At 40.5% G+C, this 23,364-nt stretch overlaps 1 protein-coding gene across 1 annotated transcript in view; it reads left to right on the forward strand.

The window, feature by feature from the left end:
• Positions 1–6,816: 6,816 nt before the first annotated feature.
• The window catches only part of TRPC6 (transient receptor potential cation channel subfamily C member 6), a 121,609-nt gene continuing 105,061 nt past the window's right edge, over positions 6,817–23,364 (forward strand). Inside the window, exon 1 of the mRNA XM_067567501.1 lies at positions 6,817–6,938. Coding sequence (XP_067423602.1) covers positions 6,817–6,938 — 122 coding nt within the window. The remainder of the gene's footprint in view (positions 6,939–23,364) is intronic.

The raw sequence follows: 23,364 nt of genomic DNA on the forward strand, positions 1-23,364 counted from the left end.
GTTGGAATCCGGGCAGCTCATACCACCATAAGTAGTCCTTCCCTGAGTGCATGGCAAGTCTCCATCTCTCTGGTGGGCTAGTGAAGTACACTGTGATGTCTTGTGATCTGCTCACAATAAAACTGCCAGAAAATTCTCAGACATTTTCATAGCGTGGATTGCCTTTTAATAGATTCTCACGGATCATTTCTCTCCTCTTCATTATCAGGTGGACCACCTCTTCCCATGTGCAAATGCAGATCATGCCTGTGGCAATGATAGCAATTGATTACATGGAAAACTAATATTAAGCATGTTTTTAATGGTCTTTTAGTTAGCAGATGGAAATAAGCAAGAGAAGCCAGCCCTTCGTGGGCTGCAAATGCCTTTTGGACCACCAGCAGCTGCAAGTGCCTTCTAGACCACCAGCTTTCTATCTGTTGAAGTAGTATATTTTATTAAGGCACCAGTGAATCTCTATTGGTCTGTTCTTCTAATTCCAAAGCTGAAACTTTACTTACCATTTCTAATAATCATTTTTCATCCTTAAGACATCTCATTTTCTCTGAGTTATTTCCAGCAATGTCCAATTTAGCCTAGAAAACTGAATCTTGCTTTTAGACCTTGAGTTACTTGAAACTACAGGCATAACAGCTGGTTGTGCAGTTGCAGAAATCCTATCTGTTCATTGAATAGTGCCTAAACAGTGTGGAGAGGATTATACAATGGATGATCTGCTTGTACTCTCTATCAAGCCTGCAGATGCCGTGGGAGTTTTTGTGAAGGATTTTTTCTAAAGAACCTCCATTCTTGTCCTTCCCTTTTGACTTTGGAAGCTTTATCAGAATTACAAGAATGGGGAACATACCCCCTTAAGCTAATAAGAAATCATATTAGATGTTCAAAATAGGAAAAAGTTAATTACAAACCCCAAGAGAAGGAGTTAGGTGTCATAGTAATATACCATATGTATTCTCTGTGTGTGTGTGTGTGTGTGTGTATTTATATATACACAAACATAAGCATACATAAATTAAAGTAGTTTACATATGTATTACTTGTGCATACACAAATGCAGTAATTAAATATACCAACATAAAACCCACACAGATATACAGAGATATAGGCACAGACACACATCCATGTATTTTCCCAAGGTACTAGTGTAAACCCTGTGACCTGAAGCCTTAGGAGTAAAGAGTTAACTATTGTCTTCCATTGGCAAAATGGGAGAACAGTGACCCAGAGCTGCTTAGGAACAACAGATGAGCAGGAGCTCCACAGGGAAGGGAGCTCTCAGCAAAAGGAATCAACTGAATAGACCAGGCTTCATTTATATTTTAGTTAAGTGAAATTTCTGGGCATTTTGGTTAAAGTAGTTACATTTTGAGTTTGGTGACAATAAACTACTACCACGGCAGCACTGGCCTGACAGCATCCTTGGACTTCTGCAACCCAGGACACAGAACTGTGAGTTGGGAGCTGTGGAGAAAAGAAGTGGCTAAAACACCAGCCCACCACAATTGCCAGGAGGGCTGGGGTTGGGACTATATTGATAAGGCCCCCTGGGAACATGTTGAGAATCTCACCTCACAGAATTTGTTGATTTATTAATTGATGGTTTTCCTAAATTCATTCTGGTCCCATCAAAAACTTCTCTTTATTTTAAGTCCTTGACTCAATGCTTGTGAGTGGGGAAGAACGGCCCATCAGGGTGCCCAGGGTGGTGTAGATAGTTTCCCAGTTTTCTGGGTGATGGCTCAACCTGGCATTAGTTAAGTCTTTAAGGAAACTCCTATAACACTGAACCTGGCCCTTTTTGCTGCCATTAACACCTGGAAAAAGGGTTACGCTGCTATTAAAAAAGTAGCAAATGTGGGGTGAAAGAAGAAGAATAAAAAGGAAAAGCTTAAAAAATCAGCCATCAAGCTCATTTGCTCAAGAGGCAGTAATCGTAATAGTGGCAGAGCCAGGTGGCTATTTCCCTATTCTCCTCTCCTTGAAAATGGGGCCTTCATATAGGTGGGCAGGTTTAGAGGCTCAGCCTAAGAATGGATATACTGGGTCAGACCAATGGTCCATCTAGCCCAGTATCCTATCTTCCGACAGTGGCCAATGCTTCAGAGGGAAGGAACAGAACAAGGAATGAGTGATCTACCCCGTCGTCCACTCCCAGCTTCTGGCAATCAGTGGCTAGGACACCCAGTGCATGGAGTTGCATCCCTGATCATATTAGATGATAGCCATTGATGAACCTATCAACCATGAACGTATCTAATTCTTTTTTAAACCTCTTATAATTTTGGCTTTCATAACATCCCCTGGCAATGAGTTCCACAGGTTTACTGTGCATTGTGTGAAGTAGTTCCTTATATTTGTTTTAAATATACTGCCTATTAATTTCATTGGGCGACCCCTGGTTCTTGTGTTATTTGAAGGAGTAAATAACACTCCCTTATTCACTTTCTCCACACTAGTCACAATTGTATAGACCTCTGTCATATTCCCTCTTAGTATCTCTTTTCCAAGTGGAACAGTCCCGGTCTTTTTAATCGCTCCTCATACGGAAACTGTTCCATACCCTTAATCATTTTTGTTGCCCTTCTCTGTACCTTTTCCAATTCTAATATATCTTTTTTTGAGAAAGGTTGACCAGAGTTGCACATGTATTCAAAGTGTGGGCATGGATTTATATAGTGACATTATGATACATTCTGTAAGGAGCAATTGCTGTGCTCCTCCTCCTCCTCCAGCAATTAGCAGCTGGGGGAAGAAGCAGGCAGGGTGGTCTCATGGCCTTTGCTCAGGCAACCATAGCAGAAGTTCTGTTAGGGCCTCATCCAAAGCCCATTTAAATTCATTGAAGTACTCCCACTGACGTCAATGAACTTTGGATCAGGTTCTTTATATACTTTCCTCTCACAGTTCAGCAGCTGGGAGAAAGCCAGTCTCAGTGGCTCAACTGTCAAATACTACAGCCATGAGGCATGTATAAGTACCTAGTAAGCAGATATCAGGGGCAGCTGTCTTCATTTTTAAAGTAATTGTTCAAGACTTAACAAATTAATAAAGAGGTCTATTTTTCAGACTATCACCAAGAGAGGTAGAAGTGGATATCCAGGATATAAAAAAGTTACACAACACAGTATTAGAGACTTCATTACGAGACTGATCAGACTTTCCAGCTAAAAAATGCTGTTAATGTGACTCTGGGAGAGGCTTGAGGGGGAATTTTATTAGAATATTTTATTAGAATATACTTATTTTATATTACAAATTCACAAATTATAACATCTGGTTATGAATTTTCCTTTCTCAAAGATACACCCAGTATAACTTCAAGTACTTCAAAGGAGCTGTATTCTTAAATATCCTGCAGGATTTTGCAGGATAATTTGATACTTTGGAATTACTTTAAATGTACAAACTACTGTAGTAAAGTAAGTGTATCATAAGCATTGTGTTAAAGTCCTCATGGAAATGGAATAGAAATAAATTGGGACTGGGTTTTGCTAAATGTTGTGCTGTGGTTTGCATGTTAAATTAGGTTTCTGCAATCGTTTTGCTAAACTATAGTGCCATGGCAGCATATAAATAATTACAGTATCATTTTTTTTCTCCTAGTGTCAGGAATGTTAAATTAAAGGGATGGAAAAATATCTTGTGGTGAAACAAATGAACAGAGTTTACAGGAGCATGTGTATCAGTACTACATTTCTACGTAAAAGTAAAGCGTAAGGGGCTTTTTGCTGCTCCCTTAGAAGTCATTGGAACTAATTGTGGAAATGATTTGAAAGGGAGCAAGAATGGATGCTAGATGATGACCTGCAAACATTTAAGCATGTGCATAATGCTAATATAAGAAGATTTTTACCGTATTTGTATGTCATTTTAACTTGTGGTTGATGTAAACATCTGAAATTGAAATCTATTTCCATATAGAGTTTTTTGGGTTTTTTTTCATTTCCATTAATGAAGGCCCTATTGGTTTGTTTCTTTGGCTATCCCACAGTATGAGGATGATGTCTGTACTATATAGGGTTCATTAGTGGATTTTTAGGTGGCTAAAGAGCCCAATTCGTGCCCTGAAGATTTTCTCACAGAGGTGACAGTTGTAATCTTGGAGGAGACATAGTTGTTGGCTAGTGTTGTGTCCTCTTTCCTCCTTTGTCGCTTCTCTGTCTCATGAGCATGTCTGTTCTCCTCAAAATTGGCTGTAGCTTGGTGTATGGCATGGTGCCATTGTGTTCTGTTCTGCATCAAGCTTGTTGGATTGATACCACCCTTTTTAAGGTGTACTTTCAGAATGTCTTTAAAGCACTTCCGATGCAATCCACAAGCTCTTCTTTCCTGACTCAACTGTGAGAAGAGAATTTGCTTCAGGAGGTAAATATCAGGCATAGGTACACAGTGACCAGCCCAACTAAGTTGGTGTTTCATGACCTGCGCTGCTACACAGCTGATGTTGGCTGCAGAGAGAACACTCATATTATTGTGTTGGTCTTCCCAACCGATCGTGAGGATCCTCCTAAGTCAGTGCTGCTGGAACCACTCCAGCCGCTTGAGATGTCATCTATAGATGACTTAGGTTTTACACCCATAGAGGAGGGTGGGGATGACAATTGCCTTTTAGACCAAAATCTTGGTGCCTGTTTGCAGATCTCTGTCATTGAAGACTCATTTAAGTAGCCTTCCAAAGGATGTACTGGCACAGCGGATCCTGTATTCAATTTCTGTGTCAGTGCTGGCTGTTTGGGAGTGGGGACTGCCAAGGTATGGGAAATGGTTCACATTGTGCAGGGGTTCTCTGCTGCTGATGATTTATGGAGTACGAAGAGTAGTTTGTGCAGGAGGGGGCTGGTAGAGTACCTTGGTTTTTCCAATGTTGAGAGAGAGACCCAGGCTGTTTTAGGCATCTGCAAAAAGATTTAGGGTGCTTTGCAGGTCAGCCTGTGTGTGTGCAAGGATGACACAATTATCTATATATTGAAGGTCAGTGATTCCAATTCTTGTGATCTTAGATTTTGCTTGGAGACCTTGGAGATTGAAGAGTTAGCTGTCTATCTGATACTCAGTGTCCATTCTGTCAGTAAGGTGGTCGTGGATGAGAATCAGGATCATGACAAGGTAAATGGAAAAGAGTGTTGGAGCAATGACACAGCCCTGCTTGACACCAGTGCGAATGAAGAATGGTTCGATCTCTGAGCTGTTGCACAGCATGGTGGCAGTCATACCATCACAGTGCAGTCTAATGATGGAAATGAATTTCTGTGGGCAGACAAGCCTACACAGCATCTTTCAAAGGTCATCGTGATTGATAGCATCCGAGGACTGGGTTGGTGCAATGCACACAATGAAGAGTTCCTATGGTTGCTCTCTGCACTTCTCCTGAAACTGTCATGCCACAAAGGTGTGTTGGTTGTATCTCCAGATTGCCTGAAGTCGATTCAAGGAGCAATTCCTCAGCAAAGGGGAGGAGGCGGTTTAGTAGGATCTCAGCAAGGATTTTCCCTGCAATGGAGAGAAGGGCAGTACCTCTGTAGTTCTCACAAGATTTGTCCCCTTTCTTGAATATTATAAGAATATTGGTATACTTAAGATGAGATGGCATTTCTTCACAGGTCCAGATTTTGTCAAGGGGTTGGTGGAGTTTGTGCTGGATCATTGTTCCTCCTGTTTTAAAAACCTCAGCTGGGATGCTGTCAAGGCCAGGTGCCTTGTGTGTTTTTTTTTTGTTTTTTGTTTTTGTTTTTTGTCTGGTGATGGCACGTCAGACTTCCTCAGAAGATGGGGGATCAGCAAGGTGTCCCGTTGCTGAACACTGCGGAATAAACTTGACAGTGTCTTCAAAGACCATGGTTTAGCAGTTTAGTAGGCTCTCAAAATTGGTTTGTTTACTGAGCTGCTGACCCTCATATTATATATAATGTCTTTTACAAAAGACAGTGAATAGAGTCTTTATTTTTAAACAATTAAGTGATTTTTTCAATTATATTTTTAAAAGGCAGATGAATTACCCTTGTTCCTTTACACTTCTGTGGCTGTGAGTGTTTGTTTTTCAATTTACAGACTAGAACTAAACTGATCTCCAAGACTTATTTATGAAATTCTCGAAGAGGGGAAAAGCCTCAGAAGGACTCCAACTGCCGGAAAGCAGTGTAATTAGTATAGCAGAATATTACTTTTATCTGCAAATCATAGGAAAAATATGAAAAGAGAAGGGAGGGAGGACTCCATTTCCAGCCTGGGACTGTGGTGTCTGGATCCAGGGAGCAGCTCACTCAGAGCGGGAGGGGGATGTGGCTTTCCAGACTTGATGTGGCTTTCCAGACAAGTTACTTGGCCAGCTTGCGCTGCCCATTGGGACCTGATCTCTTGCCGCTTTAGGAAGGACAATTCCGACCAACTTTTACTCACGTCTGATCTCTCCAAGCGCTGGGCAATGACGACTGGGGAGGAGGATGTTGCCGACTGACATAGGAACCCCGCTCGCTCGCTCGCTCAGTGTGGCTGGGAGCTGCTGGCTGCTGCGGTTGTGGCTGCTGGCCCCGCGCCGGGCTGTGGGCGTGGAGGCAGCCGCGGGCTCTGCTGCCCTCCTGCTCGCCGGTGCTCTCCTGCCGCCGACCCGAGCGGCTGCGCGGACGCCCAGTGTTTCTCCTCCGGACTCCCTGGCAGTCTGAGGGAGCCGGTGCCCCAGCCCGGCCGCCCCACGACAGCGGAGCGGCGGCGAGTGTCAGGCTGCGTTGCCGCCTTTGGGGGCGCCCGGCTCTCCGCGGCTCCCGCCCGGGGTCCTGAGCCCCTGCAGCCCCGGCGAGAAGCTCCGAGAGCGGAAAGGGCATGAGCCAGGGCCAGCCCTGCTCGGCCGGGGCGGGCCGGAGGAACGACAGCCAGGACTATCTGCTCATGGCCTCCGGGGCGTGCGAGGAGAACTGCCTGCCGCCCTACGCCTACTACCCCGTGTGAGTGCCGCGCCGCGCCGCTGCAGGCTGGGGGTGGCGGCAGGGGAGAGAGGCGGTAGCCGCGCTGGGAGGGTTGGGGCGCCTCCCTCCGGCGGCTGGCGTCCCCGGGCAGCTAGCAGGAGTTGCCCGAGGCGCAGGTGCGCGTTGGGGCGGGGACGGGGAGCCAAGACTCTGGCAGCTCGCGCGGGTGCGGTGCGGTGCGGTGCGGTGGGGTGGGGACAGGGGAGCCGCGGGAGCCCCGCTGCAAGCCCGGGAGCCCCGCTCCGAGCCCAGGCGCCGCGCGCGGGTGCGCCGGGAGCGCTGTGCAGCTGGCCGGGGCTGCGCGGGGTGCGGCCCTGGGGCGCGCGCGGCGGGGTGTTGGGGCGGAGGAGCCCGGCCCGCGCGCGGCGTTGCTGGCTCCCCTGCTCCCACTGGGACCGCTCGCGAAACAAACCGGCGGGAGTTCCTAGTTGAGCTCGGTGTTTGCATCGCCAGGGACCGGTGAAGAGCGGGCGCCGGTCTAATGAGAGAGCAGGGGGCGGGAGGAGGCAGATGGTGGATAGGAGTTGATAATATTTATAGGAAATAAGTAGCCTGCTCAAAACAAACACACAGGTTTGTGAAAGATCCGGGTCCCCCCTCTCCAGCACTCCCCGAGCAGGTTCTGCCCTTTCCCTCTCGCCAGCAGCAGCAGCAGCGTGGTTCGCTAGGATGCGCCCAGATGGCAACAAGGCATCGTGTGACCGCTCTAGGTGGGGAAGGGTTGCTCACCAGTGCTTGGGAAGGAGGCTGTAACAAAGTCGTACTCCGCAGCTACCACCCTGCCAGGAAATTTTCGCAATCTTTATTTCAGTTTTTGAAATGAAAGTTGCACATACTTTTTCAAGGCTTAGTTTGAAAGGGGTTACTTTAGTTGGTCCTCCTCTAAAAGCAAATGCACAAATGTGCCATTCATTTTCATACTACCGTTTGCTAATGGAGATGTTTTTTACTTTTGTTTGCCTCATGTCATATCTCTAGAAAAGACATCTGGCAGGCTTTTTTGTTTGTTTTGTTTTTTTGCTACTAACATATATACAGGCAATTTATTGCGAGGAAACATCCTTTGACGGGTGAAATGGAGATCAGATTGGGACTTAATCCAAATGGGTCATCTTTCCTGCATTAGAATTGTGCATTGTAATTGTTTTTTGAAAGAGAGAAAAAAGTCATTGAATATGAGTTATTTGGAATAGACAAACACTAAACACATGGAAGGTACTGTAACATATGCCCTGCTATAATGGCACTGAAACAAAGTCCTAATCTATCTGAATACAATAAATTTAACTAAATATGGAGCATGATATGGACTGTACTGGTCTGTTTAAAATTAACACCATGCAATGGGTTTTCTATAGTCATGGTGATAACTTCTATGTTCTGTGGTCCCTGTTGGGTGCACATTGTATTCTAATTCATAAAGCCACAATCTTTTCCATCAGCATGTACAGTGCAAATCATCCAGGCTTGAACAATTTGATTTTCAGAGTGCCACTGAATTATTATCATTTTTAAATTAGCAACGTGTAAGAAGATTATACTTTAAATGTTCTATCTTTTACAGTACTAAGATTCCAGGAATATTTTTTTTTAAATCAGGGCAATACATGCATTGCCTACAATGCCTCTAGTTACGTATTGTCAATGTGACTGGTGTAATTATCACTTGTTAGTGTTTCTGAGGGAAGAAGCAATCCAAAGAGGGGGGAAATGATTATATTAGGTGACATGAGAAGAATCTTAACATTTCAGGTGATTATCACAAGACAAACTTTCTTTCATACTGACACGCTCCTTCATGTATCCTACTACTTAACTGATTCCTTTGGTTATCAATGACCAATGGTACATTGCCTAGATAAATCTTTATCAACCATCCTTGTGTAGAAAGAGAACAATAGTAAGAAAATCACTCAACCGGCAATGGGATTGGATATTTATACTGATATCAAGTATATCCAGAGCTGAATATTTAAAATACTTTTTTATTTCTGCTCTCTGTCTGAATCACATAATAGCAAACATTTTACGGCCTTATTCTGGTAGATAAAAAAGTCTCATATTGTATCTAAGTTAATGTGCAGATCTAGGAGAAAGTATAATAGTTTTTGATAGCGAGTTAGATAATTTTAAGAAACTAGCACCAACTGTGGTGTTAAAGTAAAATGTTCTAACCTATATCTACTTACCTTTCACATAGTGTGTTTCTTGGTATATCCAATTTTTGACATTTTTGTCAAACAGTAATGGGGGGCAGGGGGAGAATCTTACTGTCAGGTGCACATACAAAAAGGATGTAAGAACTTTTTACTCTAAGGCTATTATGCAGAGCAATATAGCACAATATTTGAAGAAGGATAAGTTAAAGGTGAGGTGTTACAGAGTTATCTGTCACCCACTTTGTATTTGACCTGTGGGAAGATTCCTGCCACTTCATTTGTTCTTCCCCACTCCATTCCAGAGACTCCGAGTAAGTAAATAAATACATCTGAGATACAGTTGAACACTTCTCATATAGTGCAGAGAGATTGTTAGAATAAGTTGCATTATCAAACCAATAGATAACACTAGGTTACAGTTTTATCGCTAATATTAATTATTAGCACTTTCAAAAGTGCATAGATGCTACTAAAGTAAACAGTTACTTGTAGGCTTTAAATTAGCTAAATTACTAGCTAAGGGTCCAATTCTCCAAAAAACATAAGCACATGCTTAGCCTTACACTGTGAGTAGCCCTTCTGAAGTCTGTGGGACTAGTCACAGTGCATAAAGTAAATCCTCTGTGTAAATTTTGGCAGGATCAAGACTTCAGTGTTCATCAATTCATTACTGGCAGTTTCTTTATATTTGTAGTTAACAAGGTAAGTGGGCCAGATGACAAAGGTATATTCTTGTTAACTATATAGAATACAAAGAATGCTGTATGTTACACTGTGTGTGTGTGTGTGTGTGTGTGTGTGTGTGTGTGTGTGTGTGTGTGTAAAACTATGCAACAATAATTCCCGTTAAGTTTGTAAAACAAACTATTTCTTCAGTTTACTATTTTTCTTGAATTTATTATCAGATTAATTCCAATTATGACTTTAATTATACTATATATATAAATTACCTGGCACTGTGTGCTTATCTCAAGAGACTGTGAACGTGCGCACTCTCTCTCTCTCTCTACTGGAAGATAAAAAATTATATATAAATAAAAGCCAGAAAATAGGAAGTAAGCAGCTGAAGATTCAGCTGCAGCATTTTATGTTATCAACAATTTAGAGACTCAGTCCTACAAGCTGAGTGTCTCCTAAATAGCATTCTCCATTGATATCTGTGAGAGTGGTAGGCTTTCAGAACCTCACAGGATTGGTCCCTAGGAAAATAAGTTTTCTGAATGCCTGTCCTTCAGGGTCAGATAGGATAAGGGCTGTGATGGCTGTGGAACAGAGTCGGGGTATCTATATTTACTTGTTTGCTTATTTATTTATAAGATTCACTTTTGGATTCCTAACATGCAAACTTGTGAAGTTGTCAGTATGGCTGTTGGTGATTAAAAGAAGAAAGGCAATAATTTTCATTTTCAGCCTCTCTTTAATACCTGAATAAAAGGTATAAATCTAACTTGCCTTCATCTCAGTTGCATTGCACAAGAAGAAATAGCTTAAGCTGTGGAACGAAAGTGGACACAAGTCTTAAATGAAGATGTACTCTTTTTATGGGTATTTTGGACTACAATGATGACAGTGTGTGATTGATGTAAAACTGGTACTTACTCTAATAATGTCACCATGAATCTTGATCAGTATATTACTAGTAATAATTCACTTATTTCAGAGGTAGAAATGTACATGGAGCATCTGCAACTTTAAAGTCAGTAAAAAATATCCTGCAAGTGGGCTGGCTGGAAAACAAGAATTCCATTTTGTGAAACATTTCAAGGTTTTGAAATTTGTGTTCATTCCCTCTCAGAAAACAATCTCTTTTGTTGGTGCTGTTGCACTTTGTATAAATAACTAAATATTTATTGGGCCAGAGAGAAAGAGACAGTTTATAGCCCAGTATTTAGGGCACTCACCTGGGATGTGGCAGTTCTACCATAGTCCTGAGTAAATTCTTAGTCATTGAGCACTAGAAGAAATTGCCTAGGGAGGTTGTGGAATCTCTGTCATTGGAGGTTTTTAAGAACAGGTTAGACAAACACCTGTCAAGGATGGTCTAGTTATTACATAGTCCTGCCTTAAGAGCTGGGGACTGGACCAGATGACCTCTTGAGATCTCTTCCAGTCCTATACTTCTATGACTTCTCATTCTTTACTGAGGAAAAACTCACTGAAATCCATAAATGCTGTGCCTGAGTAAGAACTGAGAAAACTTCTTTCTCATCATAACTGTAGGAACAACACAATTAATGGCATAACAGGTTTAGCATATTGAAAGTGTGCTAACCTTAAGGAAATGTTTTCATCTAGTGATCATTCTATGCATGTCAAGCCTCTTTATTGTGTTTGTATTGCCTTGAGAAAATGCATTGTATATCTCAAGGTCTTCTAATGTTGGGACCATTTACAGACTTCTAAAATAACTATATAAGGAAAACTGTCCATTGTATTTACAATTTAAGGCCCCAATCCTACAAACCACATTAAAACACTTTAAATTAATGGGTCTACATATGTTGTAAAGTTAAGTATACATGTAAATGTTTGCATTTTGGGGGCCTTAGTATATAGTTCTTTGTTTAACAAAAAAACACAGGTCTGCTGAAAAGAACATATTCCTTCTCATCATTTACCTTCCCTTATTCCATAACAGGGCTAGATAAATGGTTCAGCTACTGATCCAAACTTGGTTAATACATTACAAAGGGGTTTGCATTTTTTGGGAACAAACTCCTTGTATTGATCAGATTTTGCTTTTGATCAGATTGCTTGATATGCTCTATTCACAGATAATATACATTTTTTAAAGAACAAAACAAGTTCTTTGTTGGGGCATAATGAACATCAAAGATTTTAGTGGTGACATCTGGTAATGATATTTTTATGAAGTCCTGTAAATCTGATCAATTTTTGGGGGTTCTGACATATTGGACCAAATTTAGAGCCAACATAAGTGGATACAGCTGCATTGACTTTAGGGGATTATGCCTGTTTAAATTTGGGCTTAATTAGGCCTATTTTGCTTCATTAGAAAAGTACATATGAATTGTAAAATAAATGAAAATAATAAACTGGCATACACTAGTTCAGCATCGCAGTTAATGCTATGGCTAGAAAAAGCATCACATCCCTGGCCTATTGGCAGATTAGTGGCTAAACTTGAGCTTCAGTACTATTAACTAGTAAAGGGAATATAGGTGATGCTTTGTATCTGCCACGATGTAATCTATTATAATACTGACAATCCTACGTGCAGCATCTGTCTCGAGAATGGCTTTCTCATATCAGAGGCAGCTACTACCTTTCTTGTGAGTCAGATCAAATCTTTTTATGGAGCTTTGGCATATGCATCAGGCAGAGAAGAAAAGGAATTTCAACAGAGGGGAAATAACACTACACCAAAAGTGAATGAAAACAGATCAATACTTGGAACTGTATAGATGATCAGTTACTGTCTATAGAAAGTGAGAGCCTTTGTAATTGTAAAAGGATAAACAGATTGAGAGAGTGAGGTGAGATTATATCCAAATATTGTGATCCCTAATACTGCTGAGGGGGGAAAAAAGTGAAAAGTTTAACGGAAAAGCTATTGTGTAAAGTTTACTGCTCCCTGAGACAAAAATTTAGTGAGGGATTTCCATAAGTGCCTAAAGGAATTAGGCATCCAACTCCCTCTGACTAAGCACTTTTGAAATTCCCACCCTTGGGATGGCATGCTGCAATTTTCAGAATCTTTTCTATCTTTTTGACTAGCATTAGGAGAAGTTTGCACGGCACAATACCCAATATCTGAGCTCTAGTTTCAGCTTGAAATATCCACTTCTCTTTAAGTTCAGAACAATCTCCAAACTTTTTGGTGGAAAAATACACTTCAGACTATCTCCAAAATATGTAGATAAGAAGACCTTTTGTATTTGGTTATATTTTAGGAATGATGGATTTGTAGATATTCTTCCTCTGGAGTCATGCTGTCCCTTTAAAGGAACAAAAGATATATAGTGACCTGCATGTTTAAAAAGTCTGCTGAAGTACAAATGTTTGGCTATTTGTTCCTCTGGTGTCTGTAACCCATAGGGCTAGCTGGCCTTCATTATATTCACTGCCTTGTTTTCATTTTATTCTGCCTTTATTATATTCAGCAGTAATGCAAGGAACCTACAGGCCTGTAAGACATTTGTTTCAGCAATTAGCATAAGGTTTGAGGCCTATGAAGTTTGGCACAGATAAATGGCCCAACAGAAACCCCCAAGTTTGGGGAGCTGAAAATAGTGTGTGTAAGAGGGAATTCTGAAGTTTGTCAATAACAACACGAGCCAATCACAGGAACATGAGCTTACATCCTCAGATGACTGACCACAAGAGTGCCATGGCAATGAAATGACTTATTTGATAATAAGTTGATATCATTGATAAGTAAACCTATTGAAGGATACCCTAACATTAGTAGGGAGAGGAAATACAAATAAGGAAGAGATGGGAAACCTCTACTGAATATACATTAGAGGTAGTGGCGTCAGCGTAACATATTATAAAAGTTGTATTCTAGCCTGTGGGAGACAGGAGAGAGAGATATGTAGCCCTTGGAAGGTGCCAGAACGATGGTCATTGGTGATGGGGGGGAAGGTGATGAGGAAGATAGTGCGTAACATTTCCAGTTGTTCTGCAAGGGATGGTGTGAGTATATGGATGTGCAGATGTACATTTTGTATTATCTCTATCTCCTTTACTGAGTTGGAGTATTTGTGATTTTGTTAAATGTATTAATAAATTATTGTAAATATAGAAGAGTTCCTAGAGTGTGAATGTTGCAACCTTGCACATCGAGGGTCCCAACTATATAGTAATATTAATAATACTGGGCCTGATTTTTAGGACAAGAACCTGTCAAGCCTCAAACTTGGAATAACTTGGAATTCTTAAGTAATCAATATAATAATACATAATCTATAGATCGGGCTACAGGCAGTCTGGTCTTACAGATGGAAAATAGGACTGAGAATTTGGTTTGAAGTCTAATCCCACTCTGGTTGCAGATGTGCTATCTGATGTGATAATGATAGTACATATATGTAAATTTTGGGGCTGAATGACGTTTATTGTAGAACCAGCCAAAATGAAGATGTCTGTCCAATCTGTCTATATTGCTTATTCAAGTTTTAAAAATAATTTGCATAATGAAAAACATATTTTCTTGTAAATGTGTGGAGAAACAAGTGTGCATTAAAAGATGAGCTGTAAATCAAACAGAATATCACATTAAAACAGGAGAAGAATTTTGAATTTTGCAATTGTCAGAAGGCACAGCTTGTTCCTCAGCTTCAGCAATTTTCAAATCAAGTAATATCTAGGCGTCATAAAAGTCAATGCATATTTTAACCCGTGTATATGTTGAGCAAAATGTGTAATAAAATTTCACTGAATGCAATATAATAGTTTCAGCTATTCCTCTGGCATCCATTTTATTTCCACTCTCAACTGCTCTGCATGAAATATCCTGTAAAATTATCTTTCAGACTCTTCATTAGACCTAATCTCTTTGGGCAGCATGGTGCAATATGGCATCTGTGTCTGAGAGTACCAGTCTTGCTGCTTAGAGGCTTTGAGATGCTATACCCTCTTGAAAATATGTGACCATTTTGCTAATGGTTTTCAGAGTTATTTGTAAGAGGCCTGACATATTCTCCTTTTACATCAAGAGCTATAAATATCTTTGATGGTCTTGTGTTTACTGTGCCATCAAAAAATGGGAAGAGCTATAACTAGAAAGTTTTCTGTGGCTCAGAGCTGAAATGGAGGCTCATGCTTCAGTGGTTCTTTAGGGACAGTGGAAGAAGGATTTCAGGCCAACACTATCCATTTTGCCTCAGAGAATCAGAGGCCTGTTGGAAGTGAGGTCATAGAGCCATACAGCATAGCCCCCGAAGTGAATGAGGCTGGCCACTGTGAGGGGTGTGGCCGGGATTCCTCTAACTGCTCTATTCCAGCGCATCCCTTGAGTGGCCTCCACAGGGAAATATTCTATGGAGTCCTCCTAAGTGCACTTTGAAGCTGTTCAGTCCCCTGTACCAGCAGGGGATTCCAAATTGCATACCAGCGCACCAACTGGAGGCGAGTCAAGCTCTGTATGTTCCACTTGGTGAAGAAAGGTGGTTATTACAGGTTAACCACAGACAATACATATTTACCAACAATGCACCAAACTGAATTTACAGATAACAGATAGCAGATAACTCAGGCTACCTGGTGAGTGACCTCCTGTTTACGACAAATTTAATAATCCAGCTGGTCTGATGTGTAGTAGTTTATTTGTAGAATTACTTAAATGCTTGTAGAATCTTATGAATAATGTACATTTACAGATAGATTTTCATCTGGCTACTGAATACAAAAACAAGTCTGTTCTTTAAGCAAAAAGGATTATGTTTTTAAGACATCAAGCATTTTGCATGTAAGTATATGTGATTTGCTAAGGTTGGATGGAGATGAGGTGGAATGGTGAGAAATAGTGTGCGTACACAGTGTATTTCATGTTTTGCAATATCTGTGTTAATAACAAGGACCAATTTTTTTGCCACATATCTTCCTCCAGCTGCTCTGTGCTAGCAGTGGAAAGCTATTGTGAGTGGCAACGTGGAGAATTCCTCTAGTGTAATGGAAATACCCAAGTGAAGGTAAGTCAGCATTATGGCGCTGTTACCCACCTCATGGCCTTTGTGCCTCAGCATAGGGGTCATGACTGGGGGAGTTTGGATAATTACATTCTGCCTACCTAAATAATCTCTGTAATTTTACTGGGATAGAACATTGTTAATTTCCGACCCCAAAGTGCTGTGTAACATTAGACAACTACCTCAGCGATGGCTGCAATGGTGCATGTGCGTGTGCATGCACAAAGACCGTCTACGCTACAGTAACTTGTAAAGGGCTTTGGGATACTAGAATGCATTCAAATGGAAGTTATGATAATTAAATATGGACACAAATATAGTGAGAATTACATTTTATGCAATTTTCTCTAGCATGGATTAGCATTTTGATATCAGTAGTATAATTACTTTATTATTTGTTAAGCACTCATAATTTAAGTACTTAAATCAAGAATAATGTTAGGAAATTATGCAATTATGCATGAAATTATGGGAAACAATGTGGAAGTGGCTTATTGAATTTCCAGTTTATTTTCTGTATCCATTTCAAAATGACTTCAGCATATCCTTCCTTTTGGTAGAAATGGTAGTGAATGCAGTTTGGTGAGGAATTGAGGGAAAGATATTTGAACATCTCCAAAAATAAGCTCCTGTTACTTTGCACAAGTAAGGAAGAGTGGGATCAGATGCATGAACCTTACTAGGGGAATAGCTGGGGTGCTGCAGATCAGGATTTAGGTACATTGTCAAAACTGTTTGGGAAATGTATACAGCTCCCTGCTTGCATGGTTTTAGCCTACAGGGACTTACTTTCATAAAGAAAAATTCACTAAATTAGACAAAAAAGCTGGTACTGTGGGATAGACTTGCTCGGTGGGGTTTCTACTACATATGAAGTGCTTTTTTTTTAATATGGTTTTGGTGGTTATGAACTAACCTGTCAGATGAAATAAGAATGACAGATAATGTAGAAATAATCTTGTATCACTCAGAACTAAATGCACAACCCAACGTCCATCTCTTCACTCAAACATCCCTGCAGTAGTACCCTTAATCATACCAACAATCCTACTCTCCTATATGCAGCAATAATTAAAAGCAAAACAAATCTAAGCCCACCTCCTGCCAACAGGGAAGGAAGAAGGAGTGAGATTATTGGAAAGTTCCAGTAAGGACCTGCATGGTTCAACAGATAGGAGAATGGGCTGGTGGGTGGATTAAAGTTGCTGACCTATTTAATAGCTTGGAGGTCCAACTGCTCAGGTTTAGAAGGGTAAAGAGAAGTCAGAACTCAAGAGATCATGGGGGACAAAAAATTTAAGGGGAGGGAAGAGCTGGTCACAGGTCAAAATGAGGAGAGAACCACAGACGATGCCCACTGCTCCAAAAAGGAGTCCACTGCCTGCTCTGGAAACTGAAGTCCTCTTTCCACGGAAGAGGCAGAGACTGGGCAATGGCAGTGGAAGCTTACATATGCTGTTCTGATAATATGTTCCGGCAAGAATCTGGTGTCTCCTACAATCAGCGGCACACGTGACCTTCTGGGGTGAAATCCTAGCTATGCCGAAGTCAGTGAAAGTCTTGTTAGACAGCCCAGATGGAGGAGCTCACGTATTTTATCATGACAGGCCCTGGGTAATCCTCTGCTGACAGAGAACAAATTACTTGTTTAGGCCAGTTGAGTCAGTATTTAAAAAGAAGGAAAAGAGCTCACACTTACGTTTGCTTTAGTCATGACATCTTGGGAATTCACTGTTGCAGGATTTGTGTCTGCTCCACCTCTCATATCAGAACTGGACACATTGAGTTTAGAGGAGCAACACAGTCATCCTCCTGTGTCTGCCTTATCATTCAGATTGAGCCAAATGACAACTGGGCATTTGCCTGGTGGACTCATTCTCTGTATAGGATGCAGGCTGGTACACTGTCACCTATCTGTGCAGATATCCGTTTACCATAAGTGGTATTAGCAATATCTTCCTCTGCCAATTTGCCAGTTTGCTCTAATTTCTGCTTCCCTGACTTTTTTTATTCACCCATCAAGGATTTTAAGATCAGATTAATTTGGTGCAACAGCTCTCTGGCACTTTGTTGGTATTTCAGAATTATAACTAGCTGATTAGGTCCCCTTGAAAATGGAGGGTTTCCTCTTTCTGATGAATGCACTGTGTTTTTTAGTATGAGAGAGTTCCTGTGTCAAGCATATCCAGATATACTGCAGATAAATCCTCATTTCTTTTATAAAGGTCACTCTGCTGCCTTATTTTTAGATATAATTAAAATACCCAAATCAAAGTACTATACTTTGTCAGGATCATTCTGTATGTACAGGTTCTGGGCCTGCTAAGTAGTAGTAATCTAATGTTTGGCATTTTCCCTAAGGATTTGAAAGCACACATGCAAACACACACACTTTGGAGGCTACCATACTATAAACAATAACAAATAGCAACCACAACAAAATTAAGCACATCAAAAGCAGGAAGCCTGTCAAAATATCAGTGGAACCACTGGAGGATTGAGTTACTCAAGGATCGTTCAATAAAGACAAGGCCGTTCCAGAGAAGTAACGTTAATCCTTTGCATCAGTCTTCACTGCAGAGAATGTGAGGGAGATTGCTATTCTTTTTAAGTGACAAATCTGAGGAACTGTTTCGGAATCAAGTGTCAATAGAGGAGGTTTTGGAACAAACTAATACATTAAACAGTAATAAGTCCCCAGGACCAGATGGTATTCACCCAAGAGTTCTGAAGGAACTCGGATATGAAATTGTAAAACTACTTGTGGTGGTTTGTAACCTATTGCTTACAACAGCCATGGTATCAGATAACTGGCAGATAGCTAATGTGATGCCAATTTTTAAAAAAAGGCTCCAGACAATCACCTTCTCTTCAGGACATAGCTTCAAAAGGCTGGGTTTTTGCATAATCAGATGTGGGGAATTTGCATTAACCTCCCCCCAAGGTATTCCCCAGGAAAACTGCTTGACACTTATTGTCCCCAAAGCCAGTTCTTGTCTGGCACATTTTCAATTCAGTCCTCACCTTACACCTGCCCCTAGAGAGGTTGCAAACATTCCCATCCCACAGTAATACATACACTCTGAATTTAATGCAATGGACTCAAAAGATACTTAAACTCAATTCAATACAGTTTATCAATGATATTGCAGGAAATTGCCATATCTGTCACAATTCCCTTCAGAAACTCTTACATCTGTGACAATCCTCCTAATCTTTTCTTTTTCATACTCTCAGAATAGATACCTAATTTAACTTCTCTTTTAAAATGAGAAAATTGATTTTCTGTATCACTTTGTATAAGCTAATTGATTTTCTATATTACTCTGTGTGGTATCTTCTCCATTTGTGCACTGTTTTCTTAAGATGATTAGAACTGCATACATGTTTTTAAATCTCTTGCTTGCTTTCTTTAGTTGGCTATTAAGGGTGCCACAGCTATTGAAATTTTTTAATTCATTTAGCTTCACTGACAGTGTTTTACATTATATGAAAATTGAAGGTGTAATTCCTTTCATGGTTTATTTTGGTAGCTTCATTATATTATGTTTTATGACACTAAATTTCATAAATCACTTACCTTTGGCTCCAAGCTACATGAAGTGGACAAGGTCAGTGCTTTGGAATGATAATTTAAAGGCTATGATATGGTTTTATTCTGGGAACTTAAAGGGGAACATGCTCTTAAGAAGTTAATGTAGATGGATACAAACAAGCTGGTAAAATTTTCAGAAGCCTAATCCTATGACCTGACAGCTTCCGTGCCCCTTACTATGTGAAACAAATTGCCAGCGGATCTGCACAGTCATGCGCTTACCTGCCCATCTCCATACCTACCCTTTGTATTGGGGCACAACAGACTTCTCATGGAGTTCTGCTGTGCAGTGCACAAGGGGTGCAGACCTCTACATGAAATCAAGGTATTAAGCCCCACCCTGCCAATGAGGCGGAAGTGAACTGATTCCAATACAGTTAGAATCATAGGGAGATAGTAAGAGAAGACAAGATTTTCTAGAGCACTTTAATAAAAATATCACAGAGGTACTGGGAACTAAATAAAATAATAATAAAAACCTCCAGTCTTGAGATGTGTGTTCTAGTTGTGACTAAAGCATCTGACAGTTCTGATTCGAAAAGGCCAAAGTTAGGTTTGCAGCAATTTCTTTCGTTATCTTATTTTTCCAAAGCTCTCAGCATAATCTTCTTGTTAATTACCCAACCCATTTTATGAAGAATGTTTGTTTCTGTTGTCCACTAAAGTGAAGCAAAATTTTAATCATCTAATTTCTGTCCATTTTTGTATGATGTGGTATATATAGTACTTGATGTTTTTTCTGACCTTGATTATAAAAATCTTGATTTTAAAAAAGCAACTGAAGTTAAGAAAAGTAAAGTTGGAGTGAAGTGATGTGATCAGAAGTAAACTAGCTTGACTTTATTGTTGATTGTTATGGGGACAAGGATACATTGCCCAAAGTGACCAGTGTCTCAAGTTGGGCACCCAAAAACTGACCAAATCACTCATCACTTTGGAAAATTTAGGCCACATTCTGTGTTGCCATTTAAATGAAACACATTAAAGTCAATGGCGCTATGACAATTTACACTAGCTGAGGATCTGCCCATAACACTTCAAGGACTTATGGTAGCTTGGCTGTTATGGTGGATGAAGAATAACAAAAGTCCTGGTACAAGCAGTTGAGAGGTAAATCCACCAAAAGGATTCCATAACAGAAAAATGTCAGTATCTGAAGAAAATCTTTATTAGGGGTCGCTAAGTGTCATTTAAAATGGTGTGTGGTGGGGGAACAGATTTGCTCCTGCCTGACCTTCCCCTTCCCCTTTCAGGTGGCTCCTTCTTCCTCCAAATTTAAGCAAGTGGTGTTGGGACCTGGTGTGCAGGGTTGCAGCACCATGCAGGTTTGGCCTGGCTGAAAAGTGGTCAGGATATGGCCAAAGTGGCTCTCCTGCCTCCGTGGCCTATGTTGATAATGTTTTACAGCATTTCTGAGGGTAAGTCTAACAAGAAAAATGAACAATAACACAAACTCCAGGAGTTCTACAGAACCAGAGAGGTGCAATAAACAAAGTCAACGTTTTTCAGATTTCTACAGCTAAGGATTTCAGAATACTTTTAGGACAAAAGCTGTTTAATCATGTAGTGGCACGCAGATGTGAACACACTGGCAGCTAAACAGCAATTGATGTGAGAGTGGACTCTTCAGCACTACTTTGTGCAATAAAATAATAATGATTTTACCTAACAAATTGATATATAAAATACATACAGGAATTTCTTAATCCATAGCCACCTCTGGTCTGAAACTGCAACTAGATAAACAATTTTAAAACATTACTGGATGAGAAGTGAAATTTCAAGAGGAATATAGGTAGCCAGAATATAATTACTTGAGACTGAGTTGTCAGGGATACTAGGGCTAATGACCCAAGTCTTATAAACACTGTCGTGAAATCTTTAATCAAAACAAAAAATGTAAATCTTTAGAGCGTACAAGTACACTCAGTCCTACTTCTTGTTCAGTCAATCGCTAAGACTAACAAGTTTGTTTACATTTGCAGGCGATAACGCTGCCCTCTTCCTATTTGCAATATCACCTGAAAGTGAGAACAGGTGTTCACATGGCGCTGTTGTAGCCAGCACTGCAAGGTATTTACGTGCTAGATATACCAAACATTCATATGCCTCTTCATGTTTCGGTCACCATTCCAAAGGACATGTTTCCATGCTAATGACACTTGTTAAAAAAAATAATGCGTTAATTAAATTTGTGTCTGAACTCCTTGAGGGAGAATTGTATGTCTCCTGCTCTGTGGTTTTACTGCATTCAACCATATATTTTGTTTTATGGCAGTCTTGGATGATGACCCAGAACATGTTGTTTAATTTAAGAACACTTTCACTGCTGATTTGACAAAATGCAAAGATACTATGACCCATCCGTACATAGGGTAGCCCACCTGAAAATGCCAAGGTCAGAGCAGGCTGCAAAAGTAGAGCAAATTCTCCCAAATTGGTCGTTAACACTACATTTAGGTTCGCCAGCCAGTCACAAACAATGCTCCTGATTCCCTACACTGGTTATCAAGAATCCCCCAAAAAGAAATACACACACCCCTTTATTGCAGTCTCTGGCCCTCAATTAGCAACGAGGTCCAGTAAAGAGATAAGTTATTAAAACTTCATTCCCTTTACCAAATGTTCTCCTGATCCACAAAAGGTCAGCCACATTACCAAATCAATATAAGTTTGGGTCTTACCCAGAATATCATGTTGCCAGCTAATCCTTTAGTAACTAAAATGAAAGGTTTATTATAAAAGGAAAGAAACAAATGAGAAGAGAAATGTTAAATAGTCAAAGCAATCAGATACATACAAATTACTTTAAAGTCCATATATATCAGATTCTCAGCAGAACTCAGGAGTTTGCAGGCTCGTATAGTTCCTCCTGTGTACATCCATACCTGGATGAGTCTCAGTCCTTTGTTTCATAACTTCATTTGTAAATGAGGTGATTGAGAGGTAGGAAGAAGGAATGAAGACAAGATGGAGATGACGCAACTGCATTTTATAGTCTCTGGTCTTCCATGTGGCTTGTTTCAAGCACAATCTCACACCACGTGGTCAGGAAAAGTCACTTGCAGCCCCTGTGACCACAGGCATGTCCCTAAATGTCCTGATGACACATCGTTGCCATCCTGGCTTCTCTCCCTGGGCTCCTTGTAAAAGTAATGGCCCCCGATGAGTCATCAATGCTGACACTAATTTGCCATATCCATAATTTACAATAGAAATATGATACATACACATAAACAATATTATCATACTAAGCAAATTATAGCCTTTCCAATGGTACCTGACATGGCATATCTCATACAAATTATTGTAATTTTGCAATATTAATATCAAGAATATTATAAATGGTCCCCCACAATACAGACAGCATCAGGGTACCAATGTGAGATTTTTAAAGATAGCTACAGCATTCAACCCAAGGTTTAAGAAACTGAAGTGCCTTCCAGAATCTGAGAGGAACAAGGTGTGGAAGATGCTGTCAGAAATCTTAAAAGAGCAACACTCTGATGAAGAAACTACAGAAACCAAGCCACCACCAAAAAAAAAAATAAAAAATCAATCTTCTGCTGATGGCATCTGACTCAGATGATGAAAATGAACATGTGTCAGTCTGCACTGTTTTGGATCGTTATCGAGCAAAACCTATCATCAGCATGGAAGCAAGTCCTTTGGAATGCTGATTGAAGGGACGTGAATGTTTAGCATATCTGGCATGTAAATACCTTGCAATGCTGGCTACAACAGCGCCATGTGAACACCTGTTCTCACTTTCAGGTGACATTGTAAATCAGCAGTGGGCAGCATTGTCTCCCTTAAATGTAAATAAACTTGTTAGTTTTAGCAATTGGCTGAACAAGAAGTAGGACTGAGTGTACTTGTAGGCTCTAAAGATTTACATTGTTTTATTTTTGAGTGCAGGTATTTTTTTACATAGTTCTTTATGTAAGTTCAACTTTCATGATAGATTGCTCTACAGTAGTTGTATGAGGTGAATTGAA

Source organism: Emydura macquarii, unplaced genomic scaffold (assembly GCF_026122565.2).
Source record: "Emydura macquarii macquarii isolate MOO-44397 ecotype Brisbane River unplaced genomic scaffold, CSIRO-AGI_Emac_v2 contig_318, whole genome shotgun sequence".
NCBI lineage: Eukaryota > Metazoa > Chordata > Testudines > Chelidae > Emydura > Emydura macquarii.